The sequence below is a fragment of the Sinocyclocheilus grahami genome, unplaced genomic scaffold (assembly GCF_001515645.1).
Source record: "Sinocyclocheilus grahami isolate Dianchi unplaced genomic scaffold, SAMN03320097.WGS_v1.1 scaffold161.1, whole genome shotgun sequence".
In the NCBI taxonomy this organism is placed as follows: domain Eukaryota; kingdom Metazoa; phylum Chordata; class Actinopteri; order Cypriniformes; family Cyprinidae; genus Sinocyclocheilus; species Sinocyclocheilus grahami.
In genome coordinates, this window is record NW_015505340.1 from 1,762,154 (window position 1) to 1,779,237 (window position 17,084).

The window sequence follows — 17,084 nt, forward strand, 5'->3', positions numbered from 1 at the left end:
GGAGTCAGCTGTCTTAACCGTGGCTTATGTACTGCAAACACATACCAGCTTCCTCACTGTGTCTGTCACACGACTCTGTTCCCCTTTCGGGCTTGAACTGATGGTAAAACTAATGACATTATTTACTGTCTTTACATTTATTTTGAAAGATGAAACTCACGATTATGGTAAGGGGCGTTACATTTCCAACGAGTCCTTGCGGTGTTCGGCCAATCAAAATGCACTGGGTCAGCTGGCCAATCAGAGCAGACTGCGCTTGTCGGAAGGAGGGACTTTGTAGAAAACTAAGCGTTTGAGAGAGGCGGGGCATAGAGGACCTACAATAATGTACAGTATTTGAAAAATTATGTTTTTTGAACATTAAAGCATGTCAACATATTCTGTTACACCAAATACACAAAATAATGATCTTTAAAAAAGCATCATATGACCCCTTTAAATAATAATTTCCTATTTTAATATATTTTAAACTGTAATTTATTAATTTGATGTCACACTGACATCAAATTAATGAATTTTCAGCAATCATTACTCCAGGCTTTATTGTCATATGGCCCTTCAGAAATCGTTGTAATATGCTGATTTGGTGCTCAAGAAACATTTCTTCTTCTTATCAATGTTGAAAAGAGTTGTGTTGCCTAATATTTTAGTTGATACCGTGATACCTTTGTTTTTCAGAAATGTTATAAAACAGCATTTACTTAAAATATAAATCTTTTGTGGCATAAACGTCCTTATTGTTATTTTGATCAATTTAATGCATCTATGCTGGACATACAGTGCACTAGAATTCACATTTATCTCGGACTACTTTTTCAAGCAAATTCAGTGTTGGTTAACTTGTGTGCACCAAAGTTCAGAAAACCACTTTCACACCAACCAAACTCTGACGTCAAACACTCTGGCCTGCCCCAAAAGCTGTAGTGTGAAAGCAGTTAAAATGTAAACCCCTTCCATTCCAACCGCTGTTTTTAAACCACAATCCTCCAAAGGAACTTTCCATTTGCTAAGCTAATAAAGAGCAAGAAAAGTCAGACTGAGAGCAAAATGAGAGCATTTTAAATGGTGGAGCGTGCTGGGGGTTTTTTTTTTCCACAATCCTGTGTGTTCATATTAAAGGGGGGGTTCTCGGGTTTGCACCCTTGAGGCTCCTTACGGGTCTACAGAAACCGGGCCAGATCAGTGCTTTGGCAGCAGCACTTTCAGTACTCGCTCTGTATAGAGCGTGTCGGTCTGCCACTGCTTCCACCACTTCCGAGATCGACTCAGCTTGTGTTGTTTGTCAGTTCCCACTGGTATGCATGACTTTATCCCTGTGAAAGAACTGCTTCCAACTCTCAGGGGGAAAAAAACCCTGAACAGAGCTGCTTTGAAGCGAACGCACATACGTGTTGCAGATGTTTGTGGTGCCGACATAAACAAGCACAAGGCATGTGCCATCGGAGCATAGCGAGGCAGATCTTCTTTTTTCCCTCCCCTACTCTGCCTCTTTATTCTTTCCATCTGCTGGGAAAGAAGATAAAGAATAATGCCACTGTTCTTTGGAGTAACCGAAGACCGGGTAATAATAATGACAAGCTTAGCTGCAGGGAGAGAAGTCGGTTGGGCTGAGGTTGCATGGATGATGACAAAACAAGAGCACTCTGGGATTCCTCTACAGGCCTAGCGGCCCAGTGCCTGCTGAGACCATTAAGGATTATGCAATGCGGAACAGTTAGAGTCAATCAAAAAGAGCCCCCCAGGGAAGAGCGGTAGGATGCTAGATTTTCTCCCACGTGTCCACTTTAATTGCATGCTGGAGAAGAAAAAAAATGCTTCAATTACAGTACCGTCCAAAAATTGAGCATTTTTAAATGTTTATGCTCGGCTGCATTTATTTGATCAAAAATACAGTAAAAACAGTAATATTGTGAAATAGTGTTACCATTTAAAATACCCATTTTGTATTTTAATATATTTTAAAATATAATTTACTCCTCTAAATATGAGATTCCAAATTTATTCATTCAGCAAGGTGTTAAAAAAAAGATTTAAAAAAAAGAACCATCTAGAAATCTAATTTCCTCATGGTTTAAAGGTGCTGACAACCTCCTCGCTGATTTGTGGATGTGTTTTCATTAACACAAAGTCATCACTGGCAATCAAAACCTGAAAACTGCAGCATGCATCTGCTAAATGCTGTAACATGTTTCCCTATTACTATTTCAGAACCCAATATTCCACCCTAAACTTAATAAATTAATATTTACAGGACAACGTAAACGGGGACACCTTCTGGGCCCTAATCTCACGGACTCTACATTTTTCAGTAAGCAGGATTATTGTGGATGTGTGACCATCCGCATTGCTAATCAGAAATAGAAAAACAGCCTCAGGTGAGAGAATGGCAGAAGTGAGGGGTGAAAATGCGGTCAGCATGCTACTGTCTCTCGCTCGTGATCGCTTTTTGCATTAATTTAATCATGAAAGCATCTGGACAGAATGTAAAAAAATATATACATTCTCTAGATAATAAAGGTTCTTTATTGACATCTTGGTTCCATGAAGAACCTTTAAAATCCATGGAAACTTTCCATTCGATTTTCAAGTTCATTATAGGGGGAAAAGGTTCTTTAGATTTTTAAAATAGTTCTTTTAAGAACTGTTCACTGAGAGGTTTTTTTGGTGAATCAAAAATGGTTATTCCATTTATTTTTAAGAGTGCAGTGACAAAAAAACTATGAAAGAGGATAAAAATAGCGCTGGCAAACATTTAGCTAATTACCAAATGCAGATAAAAAAAAAGAATGTGTTCACATTTCTGGCAAAAAGACAGTGGTGTTTATGTGAAGTGCTTTGAAAAACTAGCCTTAATTAAGGACAATTTTTAATTAAAAACTATTTATGTGGCTCACGCATCATTTTATTTCTGCCTAGGGATGCACGATATATCGGCCACCATATCGGTATCGGCCCATATCGGCTCATTTTTTCTGTTATCGGTATCGGCCTGATAAGAAAATTTGGCCGATATCTTAAAGCCGATAAATAATGCATTATTTCCTTCAGAGACACTTCAGATGCGCGCTGTTCGTTTGCAGCCTTTTGTGCAATTGTACATTGTAATATTGTGTTTATTTGATGTATATCTGATTTATCTCATATAGAATGCGTTTGGTTAAGTTAAAAGAGCGCTTCAGTTTACCGGTGATCATCTTTAGCTCAGCGCACGCAGCTCAAACAGCAGTGCACAACATTAATAACCAGTGGTGTTTATGTGAAGTGCTTTGAAAAACTAGCCTTAATTAAGAACAATTTTTAATTAAAAACTATTTATGTGGCTCACGCATCATTTTATTTCTGCCCCCAATTTATTTCTAAACAAAAAAAAAAACGTTGTTGCATGAAAAATATTTCCTTGAGATCTGTCATAGGCAATGAGTGCAGTGACCTTGCATAGCATCTCCATTTCGAAAGCAATGTTCACACTTCCCACCAAAACATCATGCAAATTACACGGTCGAACATCTGGCTGCAAACAACACACCAAACTGTGACAGGTCCGTAGCATACAATTTCAGAGAAAGCAGAGGTCAAGAGAGGCACAAAAAGAGACTAAATAAAAACATTTTTAGGTCATATCCGCAGGCAAACCATTTATTTTTGTTTATAAGGGAAGAGGACAGTCGTGCTCACTGGCAAACACATGGATCATCCTGGAGGTTTCAAGCCAGATAAGTTTAATTGTTCTGTGTACATGATGCTGGTATAGAAAATCTATATGCTATGCTGGGTCTCATTGAAATTGATGCTGCCTTCACGCCTCTAGGCCAAAGTGAGTGAATGAGATCCTAATCATTGGGAGGAGACAGTACAAACCAGCATGCCAGTCAACCATGGAATTACAAAGCACAGGTGCCAATCCCTTGGCATTTCATCAAAAAAATACTAGCAACTGGCTTATTAGGCAGGCATGCAGAAATGCAAGCAAATCCCTGTGTAAGGTTAATGAATTACACTTGCAATGCTCCAGAACATACATTTTCCATCTCTGTCTTCAATTCCAAGGAGTAACAGTGCCTTTTAAGAGAAAGCCTATGCAAAACAATCAACCACTGCATGCGTTCACACTCCAGCAAACCGAGCAAAGTGTGGCCAAGAGAGAGTTAGTGTCTGACTTACAGCTCCTGCATGTTAAGCTGCTCTAAGAGGCACCTGGTCACTTTAAGCAGGGGGTTTATGGAGAAGTCGGCCACATTTTGACTTTAAACAGAAGTGTTATGGACAAAATGGGTTCTATTGGTCTGAAAGCATAGGTTTGTGGTCCAGTCTTGAAGTTCAGCTCACTAACAGTTGTCAAGAAGGCAATGCACATTTACAAATGCTGCTGGTTGTTCCCACTGCAGTCACTTACATTTATGTAGCCCAACTTCACCTAAAATATCAAACCGAAACCAGCAGTTGTTTCTGCATTCCTCACTTCATTTGTACCTGTCCAGAAATGTCTCCACAACCAAGTTAGTGGTTTTATGGCCGAATTTATAGTAGTTTTATAAGAGTCCGTGACTCTGATGAGGTTGAGACAACACTATATCGTTCTCTGCCATAAAATTCACAGTACAAGAGTGACATACTTTAAAAAACGATCAAGCTGCATTCCACATTTTCCAAAAATGTCAGTAACACAAACGCGAGTATTTCAGTCATCCATCTGCTTTGCACAACACATCTGTGCAGAAAACCCTAGACAATGTGTATATTTGTGCAGTACTCCTAACGTTTATTAATGCCTTGCGCTTAATGTTTTCTTCAATATATTCTAGTTATAAATATTTAAAAATAAACAAACACAAACACAAACACACACACACACACACACACACACACACACACACACACACACACCATTTTGTGTGTATTAATACTTAGTGTATGTAAAACAACAATGCCAAGCTGAATTGAAAAACACTGCTGTGATTAACGATTAACTGATACTTGATATATATGACGCGATACATATCTAAAGTATTAATTATCATTGACACATGGTAAAGTATGAATCAGTCCAGTAAGTAAACAGTGTTTGACTGGTTACTTTATAACGTGGCCGGATGGCTGCTTGAGTTTAGAATCACTACCCCCCAGCAAACCGCTTATTGTTCTCGGTTGAAACTCACCCTTTCCCCGGAAAGAAAGGCTGTCAAGCCGAGGGCTAATATCATCCAAACGTTCCTCATAATTCCTTAGTCTTCGCTTGTAAAAACGGAAAATACCGTCCCCGTGTCTGTTTCCACTTTTGGAGAAACTCTTCCCTCTCTCTCGCTCGCGCTCCAATCTCGCTCTCTCACAGGACTCAAATCCCACCGGCTTCGTGTTGCTTTTTTGTCTGCTTATTCCTCCGCACACTTTTTCACACTAAAATAGGTCGTTTTCGGTGTGTTTCGCCAAGTCTTTTCACAGCTGTACTCGTCTCGCAAAGGTGAATTTAACGTGAGGTCTCTCGGCCATATGTCTGAAGTGGTGCTCTACTGTCGAGCCACCCGCAGGACTGAGAGGAAAATACGGGTCAAACAGAAGGAGAGCTTGAGCAATGATTGACAGATAGCCCGACCATATGCGCTTGGCCGGAGAGAGCGAGCGCGCGAAAGAGAGGAGACGACAACTTTTGTTTTAAGTCATGTCAGATTTAAGTACTAAACCATAATGCTTGTATGACATGCTATTTTTCTAAATACTATGCTAAATAGAAAGTTATGTATTAGTACATTTCCAATTACTTAAAATTCATTCAATTATGTAAAGCATTTTGAGCTACCGTGGTGTATGAAATGTAGGCTACTGTATGAGTATTATGATGTATTTGATTTAGAATGAGACGGGTTTTTTTTTCAGTGAACAGGTTAAACCAGTTTTCCACCTATTTAAACGGAATGAATTGTTCCGAGCTGTTCTCGGAGCTGAGTCGACAACTCACTGACTCACTGAACCGTGAAACTGTGCCAAATTCTTTTTAAGTGTATTTTTAGGGGTGTACGTTCAACAATTGTATATTAGTGGCACTATTAAGAGTACCTGCTAGAACTCACTAAATGAATTGTCAATGCAATGTCTCCCCCTAATGGACAAATGCGTTGCACGTAGTTGTAAACAATATCATGGCGAATAATCCTGTTTTTCATTTCGTAACCTTCACTGAGTGGTCATGATTTTCATTTACTGACGACAACTACGAAACAAAATTAAGCCTGCTAACAATACCATGCATTTGAAAGGAATTATGAAGCAGTAAATTGCTTTGGAATAATTGTACTCTTGCTTCCTGATTTTGAGAACTGCCAAAGGTAACCAATTAACCTCCCTGCACACAAACACATGCACGCCTCCCTCGTCTTGCTTTACAGTCCCAGATTATTATCAGTGGCATCCTAGATTACCCCGCCAGTTAAGGTGATTGTAAAGCCTCTTCTGCCAGAACCCATGGGGCCTTCTTTGTGCCCTTAATAAACTCTTACACATATATCAACAGCTATCCAATGCTTATAATGATACTATACAATTATTAAACCATTTGTCTAATAGTTGATACAAAAGTAATGTAATGCATTTTATTTACCCAAATTTGCATACTTGGCTTTCTTAGTTTAATATATCTGATGATTATTTTTTTCAATTATTCATTTCCATGAGGACTGAACTGAATAACAACATCGAAAGTGCCACCTAGTGACAGGTATTGTTATTTTTCAATATTAAATATGATTCTAGTCAATAACCATCATGCAAAACACAGTGGACAATAACCAGGGCAACAAATAATAGTTGAAAGAAATGTGCATGTTGTAAAACACACAAACACTGAAAGGTAGTTTCGTTGTCATCTTCCTCGTCCTCAATCTCCTCTTCACTCTGGCCTCCCTGAGGCTTCAGTGTCATTGAGCTGAATTGACTCAAAGGCTTTCCAAGAATTCCAAAACTAAAGGCAAAAGAAAGTACAATCAGGCAACAGAGGCTATTAGAAACAATAGTGAAATAGACACATACTATGGTTTTTAGTAATTGCAAATAATATAACCAAAACATGATTAAGTATTAACTAAGTGACTTTAGCTCTTCTGTAAGCCACTCCATCAGAGCCTCTGAATCAAAGTGTTAAGTTGAGGACACTTTAAGACGTCTGAAGCTCCCAAACAGGTGACAGGCCTCTTCTGGTGGAGTAGGCAGCAGAGAGGCCATCAGAGGGGAATGCTGGGTTATGATTTTGTTCATGGCCGGGCGCCGGTTTGACTTCCTGGGTTAAAGGTCAGGAGACCGAGAGGGAGAGTATGAAAGAGAAGACGGGCTTGAAAGTTAAATCTTCACTTGAAGTTGCTTGCACACAGACGTTTATCATGTTACTAGCAACACATCACAAAGAAGTAAGACTTCTAAAACCTCTACATTAATATATGCGTAAAATAACAGAGCATTTTTTTATTTAATTTAGTATAAATGTGTCTCAAAACATTTATATATGTGTGACACAGAGGTAGAGACACTGAGGAAGACAAAAACACACACTAATGTCATCATGGGAACCATATATGAAACTCTTGGAACAGCAGGTGGTGGCGACTAATATTCAAATACATAATGTTCAAAGACCTCTAAATGTTTGGGTACATAATTTAAGTTTTACATATTTCATGAATCACATATGGTATTAGTCAAATGGTTTGCACAAACCACATATAGTTCTGTCACGGTGAGTAGATGACGCCTTGATCCTGCAGACATAAATCAGGCTTATTATTTCCTGAAACATGCTCTCATCCATCACATTGTTCATTAAAGCAGCAGAAACACACATAATTGTTCTCGCAGGTATGGTATCAATAGCTGTTCTGACCTGTCAAAAGCCATATGGTGCTGTTGAGGCAGATCTATCCCCAGCAACAGCCTGAAGTGACAGAGGGCAAGCTGCTTTTGTGCCAGCTTCACATTAGCACACATTTCTCCAGTCATCTGCCTCTCATGTCCTCTCTGAAAGAGCGGGAAGGGTAAGAATGACATGCTGTTAATGCAATCGTCACAGATTAATTCGATTAAAAGCTGTGTTAGGTTGTTGAATAGGTTACATACAAATCTTAATTGTGCCATTTTAGTAATTAAGCACTGCTACTTTAATAATTTCATGCATTTTCATATGACTTAATTCATGCCCGGCTCAAACTCACCCCATGAGAGATTTTGGTCTTTCCTCCAGAGCTTTTTTCTCAAAGTAGCAAGAAAAGTAGAGCAGGAGATTGGCAAGAAACCGATCCAGCTCTTTGCTGCTGTGAATAATTTGGCAAAAAAATATTTAGAATCATAGAGCTGCACTAATGTAACTGCAACTAAAAAATTGCTTTAAATTAACTTTTAATATAACTTAAGTAAATATATTAGACAATAAATAGGAAGAAATCAGTAAATACAAGTAAAAATGAACAGTAAATAGTATGAAAATATAAAAGTCATCCTCAAATAGTATTAAAAAATTAAATACATAGTAAAATAAAATAGAATAAAAATTTAAAAACTTACTTTAGCAGAGATATAAAACGTAGAGGAATGGGAAGCATGCAGTTCTCCTGTAGCAAACATACTGCTGTCGCTGCAACACATTAAATGTATATTAATCATCCTGGTTATGGGAAAAAGTCAATTTTTCATGGCTCATATTGATTTCATTATGTACCAAAGTATACAGACCTACATTTAACATCCTGAATTGTTACACATTCCTTTTGTTAGCATTTTATTGAGGTCTTGAAGGCATCCAATTGAGTGGGTCTCACAGTATTTCTTTGAAAAATGAAACTGAGTAAATCAATTGCTCAGAATAATACATCAAAGTCCTGCATAATGACCACCATGCCAGGAGAGAGAAGTTATTAAGCCATAATTATTTCCTGATGTCAGCCAACCATATGAGCTAACGTTAGAAAACAGAGTGCTTTTGCCACTTCTCCAGTTGCTTCCTGAACTGCTCTTGGTAGATGTTCTTGTTTATTAATTCTCTTTCACTTCTTTCTTGGCATTGAAACTGTAAACAAACAAAACCTAATTTGCTGATTTCAGAAAAAAAAGGTTAAAATTAATAAATATATAAACACACACACACTTGTCTGATTTACTATCCTTGTGGGGACTCTCTATAGGCGTAATAGTTTTTATACGGTACAAACCGTATCTATATTCTGTAGCCCTACACCTAAACCTACCCCTCACAGAAAACCTTCTGCATTTTTACATTCTCAAAAATACTCATTCTGTATGATTTATAAGCTTGTTTCCCCATGGGGAACTCAATTTAAATCCCCACGGTGACACGAGTCCCCATGAGTCAGCGTGCATTCAGGTTTAAGTCCCCACCGGGATAGAAAAACACATACAAACACACACACACACACACACACTCAAAACCAAACCAAACCAAATAGTGACAGACTTTAAAAAAAAAAACATCACACTTAAACATCAGTTAACAGGACATGGCACCAATGTCAGTTTTTTTTACCTTATGAACTCCAAGCTGTTTGTTTTGTCATTTCAGTCCAAACATTCAGAGGAAGGCATCATTACCTGTCATGCAATTATTAGGGGGAAATCTGTAAGACCTTATTTTTCTCTCTTGACCATATTAATGGCTATTTACAATAATAATAATAATAAAATAATAAGTTAATATAAATTATATTCAGATTTATCTATTTGACCGGTATACACTTGCAACAATTATATCTGCATTTTTTTAATAATAAAAATACTAAAAAGTAAAATAATAAGCCTAATTATGCATAGTGACGATCCATTTCCAAATGCACAACAATAAAATAACTTCTGAAATTTAGAAATTTCTTAAATAAAGTTTTATTCATCATATGTTTTAAAGCCGGTTAGGAACAGTTTGATCCACAAACATCATAACTATAATAATTTTTTAATAATATAATTTTTTAGCAATAAAATAAATGTTATGTTTAATGTTTAAATGTCTAATGTTTTCACATAATCAAACCACTGCAGACGGCTGCTTGTTCAGTCACTGTCGGTCTGTTCAGATTCATAGTACTGCAGTGGTTTTCTAGAACAGTCTCGAACACATGAGCATGTTTTCCTGCCGTTTCAGTCAGTGGTTTTGCCAAAGCTCACTCAAAATATATTCACTGTACTAGTGCTGTAAACTCCGGAACTGGGAGCGTCCACGGCACGCTAGCGACATCCAGTAACCAAAGGATGCTCCCGATATGCGCCAGTACTAGCGTTGTATGAGAAGCCACGCCCACTACGTACAAATTCTTCCTGTTATGAAATCGATGCTTGTGAGCAAAGACTATGATGTGAGATGCTGCTATTCGGGTGGTCACTGAATTGGAAAAGTGAGGTAACAGATCTGAAATCTTATCAAACATTTACAGTGACTGCTGCAGATTCGTATTACATGTAGATGCACCTATTTTAGCTGAACATGCCCAGAGCTTTTTTTAAAGACCGGTGAATTGTATTGTGCACTGCCTTAAAAGTGAAAGAAAGTTATTTGTTTGTTTAACATTTATGTTTTTATTGAGTTTAGAGTTTGAGTTCGAGTGTTTTCTTATAAAGCACATCGCTGCTGCAACGAGTGTTGCCCAAACTGCTATACAAAACAATAATAAAACCAACATAGCACAATAAAACAGAACTACATAAAAGTTCTCTCTGTAATGGGCCAGTAATAGTCCGTTGTTATGAGTCAGAGGATAAATGTATTGATATTGTGACAGTTTTAGCATGAAGAGAGAGTAACAATTCAAAGATGATATATGCATTGTCATTGTGATTATGCAAGTTGATCAGGTGCTGAAAAACCAGACTACTTTTTGAAGACTTGTTTGAGAGGCTTGGTGCTTAATTTGCATTCTTTTCTAACGGCTTAATTAAGGAATTGTGTGCTGGGAAAATGTATTTAGTTTTTAATAATAATATTAATAAAGTAAGTGTGTGTGTGTGTGTGTGTGTGTGTGTGTGTGTGTGTGTGTGCGCCCAACAGAATGCAACATTATTAACACATTAACTGAATATGAATATTAAACATTTTTAAATGCAGAAACACCAGTAGAAGTGTTCTATTCCATATAGTCTTGATGGTATTTTCTTTATCTTGCATAATTTATTCATGCTCTTTGAGGATAAGTGCATGTCATGCAACTTGTTTAACTTGACAGATGATCTGATAACATAAATATGGGCCACAGTAGCTTGATTAGATCCACAACATTTGATGTCAACTATAGAACTGATATGGAATGTGTTTCTCCTTATTTTATTTTGCTCTACTAACTCTGCGTAATTATGTGCTTAGTTGTATTTTATTATTTGCGCATAGCAACTGTCTGCTACCCTGAAGAGAAGAGAAGAGAAGATGTCGGCCCAGGCAAACCGAGTGATGGCTTTGTCTGAGTGGAAAGACAGGTGGCAGGAAGGAAAAACTGGGTTTCACAGACCTGAAGTGCACAAGTAATCACACATACAATACAATACTTTAAATTGTTTGAAAGCAGCTTCACAGTAATAAACAGGAAAATAACAGAATCAGTGATCCAAACTTAAATTGAATATGAGACATATTAAAATTCTGCTGTAAAGCAGCTCTAAAAATTCAATAGTGTCAACATTCAGCTCAAGTCAGTTCACTGTTGAGTCAGTTCAATAACAGTAATGATGTTGCAAAATTCTATACTATACTACAGTGAATCATGCATTTTATCACATCATACTGTAGCTCCATGAAATAGACACCATCTTGTATTGCTTATGAATGAATAATGTTCCTTTTGAATTATCCGTAAATGTGTAGAGGAACCACACAGTGTTATCAATTTACTGTTTTACTTTAAATGTCTTGCTTTCAATTGTTTCAGTTTCCTAATTGTTGTACCTTTTTCGTAGTTTATTGGAAAACAACTTGGACAAAGTCATATGCGGACGAAAGGAGGTTCGATTCTTCTTCCCGCTATGCGGAAAAGCTGTAGACATGAAATGGTATGAGATCTAAAGTCTGTGTTTAATGAGTAATGTTAAAAATCTTACTAGCACCTCCATGAAATGTTCCAAAAAAATGTTCTCAGGCTGGCTGATATGGGTCACACAGTTGTTGGAGTTGAAATTTCCGAAAAAGGAATCAAACAATTCTTTCCAGAGCAAAATCTTGCTTTTAATGAAGAACCAGTACCAGCCATTCCTGGAGCAAAGGTTTTCAAGGTATCTGAAATGGCTCGCATTTGTCATCTATATTGTTTGCTGGACACAAACCAATGATAAAATTAGCCTTATAAGATTACAGTGCCCATAAATCATACATTGAGTTATTATCCACCTTATTTTGCAATGCAGAAGTAAGCCATTTGAATGTGCGAGACTTCTGATTAATTAGCTGCTGTAGGTAAATAACTTGAACAATAACAGTGCAGGAATGTTAAAAAATGTTATTTAAAAAAATATTGTAATAATGAATTAAAATAACATTATTACAAATACCAGTTTGCAATATAATGCATGCATAACGGACTGTTTTTGTACAGCTAAAAGTAACTGGAAGCAAATGAGGTTAGGCATAAGGTGGATGCACTTGTATTGTTGTAATGGCATTTGGCTGTGTCTTATTGGCTTGCTCTGATTTATACAGACGGATACCCCTCGGTGTAATACACTCCCACTGTGAGATGGTCACAGTGCTTTAGCTTTCTTTAATGGAAGTAGACGGCGTGATGTTTTTGTGTCATGATCTCTCAACTGATGCATTTTCCTTGTTCTCAGAGTGCAGATGGAAAGATCTCCATCTATCAGTGTGATTTATACAAGTTCTCCACGTACATTTTATACTTTCTAATTTTAGATGATAAAACATGTCACATGAAGCACATTTAAATGCCTCTCTGTCATTTTGGTCCATATATAGTGCTGTTGCAGGAAAGTTCGGAGGAATTTGGGATAGAGGAGCGCTGGTGGCTATAAACCCATGTGACAGGAGAAAGTAGGTTTTAAATAAATCTATATTTTATGTCCTTTTATTTATTAATTCATTTAAGTGGGATTGTATGTAAATACATACTCTCTTCATCCCCAAAGTATGCTACTCTCATGTCCTTAATGAACAATGACTGCAGATGTCTTCTGGACACAGTGGAATATAATTCTGAGCTGTATAAAGGTAATGTTAGAGGGGAAAAAACATATGGAATAATTCATTATTATTATCAGTCATTATAAAGCATATGTGTCTTTTTTTTGCCACATTTGACATACAGGTCCACCGTTCTTTGTATCGGAAGAGGATGTAAAAAATGAATTTGGTGAGTTTTGGTCACTGTTCTGAAACGTCATTCTTACCTATTTCGTACCTAGATGTTTTCATCATTTATTATGTATTATAGAACTTTTATTTCTAAATAGTTTTATGCAATAATCATGGCGATGTCTCATATTTCAGGAGGTGGATGTGACATTGAATTGCTGGAGTCTGTAGATGCCTTTGGGGAAAAGTACAAATCATGGGGACTGGATTCACTGATAGAGAAAGTGTACCTTCTCAGTCTAAAAGCCCAATGATCAATCATCAAATCTACTGGAGGGTGATTAAAAAGTAAAGATTACTTAATGCAATAAATACTTCAGAAAAATACACAAGGTTATTGGAAGACAATTTGCAATATTCTATTTTGATAACAGTGGCCTGAAAAGTTACTGACTCAATAGTTAAAGATAATGTCAAAGATTTGAATAAATTATCATTCTTTTTAAAATCGTTTCTGTTTATTTCATAACTGGACTAGAGTAAAGTGATGTGAGCACTCAGTTTGACCACAAGAGGGCAGTAGCTCGACAGATATTTGCACATAATGACATTTTCGTGAGTTTATTTGCACCCGCGAGTTCTTAGTACAGGTCCCAAAAAATACAGTTGACCGTTCAGTTCTGGAGCGTGAGTTCTTCAGGTGCTGCAGACCAAACGCTTCTATTCAGCGACTCTGCTACTGAATTTACAGCGCGACCAGTGTAGCGCGCGATTTCCCAATGAATGAATCTGATGAGCAGATTATTTTTACTGAATAGGAAACATAACGCCTTCCCGACTCCAGTTTGAGTTCTCGACATTATGAGATTTTATGTAATCAGTGGTATTTTATTAAAAAAATAATGAATTCAGTGTTTATATCTATTTCATATACAGTATATATATATATATATATATATATATATATATATATATATATATAGCCTATACGTTTATGTCTAAAATGCCTATTAAAAGCACAAACTTATTGCAAAAATGAAACATCTCTGATTTGTTATTGGATATATGTTCTGTTCAAATTTGGCAATAGACCCGACGAGGCCATAAGAAATGCATTTCGTTTTTCCAAATATTTATCGGGCAAAACTACTGAAAGAATCGTTAATAAGACCGTTCAAGGAATCATTAATAGAACTCAGATTACGATTCCCATCTCTAATCATAACCGTATGATGATAACTCTTTTTTTTTTTTTAACTAGGATAAGTAGTTTGTCAACCTTCAAGTCGTGAAGGTCTTTTCTGGTTTACCGCACAGCGTCAGTTCGCGACCACCGGCGACAGTGACGCGCACCGCTGGCCAGATGTGCCCCTGTTTACTTTAAATATAGCTCGTGCGAAGGCACCCCGAGTCTCTGAGCCAATCACGAGCGCCGGGGGCGGGGCCGACTGGAATGTTGTGGATGCGAGAAAATGAACAATGTAGCCCCATAAAATGATGCTGTGACGGATGCTATCCATACGCATCAACTGTAGACTGTGTGTGTAGAAGTAGGGACAGAAGGAAGGATCCGCTTCTGAACGCTGTGATTTGGGTGCGATTGAACGGGATTGGCGGAGTGCACCACTGAGCGTCTGCTGAAGTTCAGGGTGAGCTGCTGTCATACAGAATATAACGGTGTTGCATTGTGCCTCTGCATCGCCTTATGTTTTTATTAATTTCATAGCTTATGATTGCATATGTTTTTGTAATAATCAATATCACGCTATTTCCGGGGAACTTCACTATGCGGCCGCGCGCAACCCACCCCAAGGGCACTGCGACCATTGTTTCCTTGTCATATTTCATACACAAGGCAGCGACAGCTCTCATCCACCAGCTCGCTAAAATATTAACGTGGCTGCTGGCGTTTCAGTGTGCTTAATGACTACATATACATGCGGCAGTCTCCTCTCATTCATCCACACGATCTGACGCGCAATTAAGGTAGGAAACCCACATTATTATAGCGGAGGAACGCCTCTTATGATGAGCTATTACTGTCTGGAAGCCGGTAACTCAAACAAACCAGCCTCAGGCTAATTGTAGCCCGCAATGGAATATTAATATTTGCCCAAACCTGCTTCTGTATCATTAAAGAGAGGGAGGGCACGCGGGAGGAGGTGTGAGGTTACGCGTATGCTTCCGCGAGTCGCTCTGTAACTCGATCAGGTTGTAGGAGCGAGACACGCTTCAGAGGCGAGGCGAGGAGGTGGAGAGAGAGAGGGGTTTGAAGATAGCCGAGGTGTGCTCTGTGCGGTTCAGGGGTGGACTAAGTGGCATGAGTGTTATTGCATCACGTAATATTGTGCTAGTGAAAACAAGCAGAGCTTTTGACAGAGAGAGAATAGAAGGAAGCGTTCAGTATCGGCGGATGATGATGAGGATGCAGCCATAACGAGGGACCAACGCGATAATAACAGGTAACCCACTCAATCCGACCTTTACTCGTGATATGATGTAAAAAATATGCGAATGTAGTAGAATAAACGTGCAAATGAGACATGATGGATATCCAGTGATGTAAACTTTAAATAATATATTTAAATATAAAAATAAATCGCAAATGCAAAATTATATAAAGGTTAGTTATAAACGTAAAACATTAAAAACAATATATATATATAAAATCAAAAATATGAATGTAAATTGTGCTGAATGAAAACAAAATAAGTATGATTAATATAGAAGTCCTACTGTTAAATATTTTTTTAAAAAGTTGAATATTTTGAATTATTACATGAAATGATGTGAAATTCATAGTTAAAATTGCATTGACAATGCAAGTGTATTTCAGTGAGAAATATATACACATTATATGATTTTTTTGTATTATTTTATGCAAGAATTGATCGTCAGCATGTATATAAAATTGCATTGCAATGCAAGTGTATTTCAGTGAGAAATATATACACATTTATTATTATTTTTACTTTTACATTTTTTTGTATTACTTTATGTAAGAATGGATCATCAGCAATAGGCCCATGTAGACCTTGTGATTGCAGTTAGGCATCTCAGCTATCACAGGTGTATCAGGATCATCACAGCATTTTAATGTTGAGCGTGGTAATTGTCTTTTTAATTAGATCCCAGGATACCAAGAAGTGGTTAAGATTCAACAAAGCTATCACATCTGTGTCAGAGCAGTAATAGGTTTTTACAAGATGAGTTATCTGAAAGGCTTGCAGAGCAATACAGAGGCTTTTGAAGAAAACTAACACGTACAACTGGCCTTAGAATCTGAATAGATTTTTCATTCGATTTGTGTGCCATTATGAGAGCGCCATGTGACATGAATGAAGCGTCCACCCCTGCAGTGGAGTTGAAAGAGCAGGGAAACCGGGAGGGGACGGAAAAATGGCAGGAATCTCGGCCCTTTTGACAGGCTCTCATAACTCATTCCATGACGTCATACAACAAAATGTATATAACTTCATTTGGGGAAGGTAAAAGAGAGGAGGGGCTTGGGAATGAATATCCAGGCATTGTGGCACGAAAAGCTCATGTTTTTACTACGTCTATGACATTTAAAGCCGTTGAGATTTTCAGCTGCTACGTTCATACAGTTATGACTACTGCTGATATCCTCCAATTGTCCCAGCCCATCCTGTTTGTTAGAATAATTAGCCCTTGTGGCATGTGTGCGAGGAGCATATTGTTTAGACATAATTAATCAAGCCTGCTGGTAATTATTGTTGTCCATAAATAAAAACATGAGGGTAGCAGCGGGTGTTCAAGAAGATGTAGCCATCTTAATAACTATAATGCA

The 17,084-nt window shown here is 37.6% G+C and overlaps 2 protein-coding genes and 2 pseudogenes across 3 annotated transcripts in view; 2 read left to right on the top strand and 2 right to left on the bottom strand.

Annotated features, from left to right (window-relative positions):
* The window catches only part of LOC107592944 (syndecan-2-A-like), a 67,573-nt gene extending 62,007 nt beyond the window's left edge, over nt 1–5,566 (bottom strand). Inside the window, exon 1 of the mRNA XM_016282531.1 lies at nt 5,157–5,566. Within this exon, the coding sequence (XP_016138017.1) occupies nt 5,157–5,216 (60 nt within the window). The 5' untranslated portion in view covers nt 5,217–5,566. The remainder of the gene's footprint in view (nt 1–5,156) is intronic.
* A 1,083-nt stretch (nt 5,567–6,649) lies between these two features.
* On the bottom strand, nt 6,650–10,222 carry LOC107592977 (uncharacterized; annotated as a pseudogene).
* On the top strand, nt 10,192–13,762 carry LOC107592982 (probable thiopurine S-methyltransferase; annotated as a pseudogene).
* Nucleotides 13,763–14,746: 984 nt separating this feature from the next.
* The window catches only part of ext1c (exostoses (multiple) 1c), a 55,260-nt gene continuing 52,922 nt past the window's right edge, over nt 14,747–17,084 (top strand). Inside the window, exon 1 of one of the 2 annotated variants that reach the window (XM_016282533.1) lies at nt 14,747–14,922. The gene's annotated coding sequence lies outside the window, so the exon portion shown is untranslated. Of the gene's footprint in view, nt 14,923–15,398; nt 15,736–17,084 lie in introns of those variants that run through there. The other variant, XM_016282532.1, reaches the window with a different exon arrangement.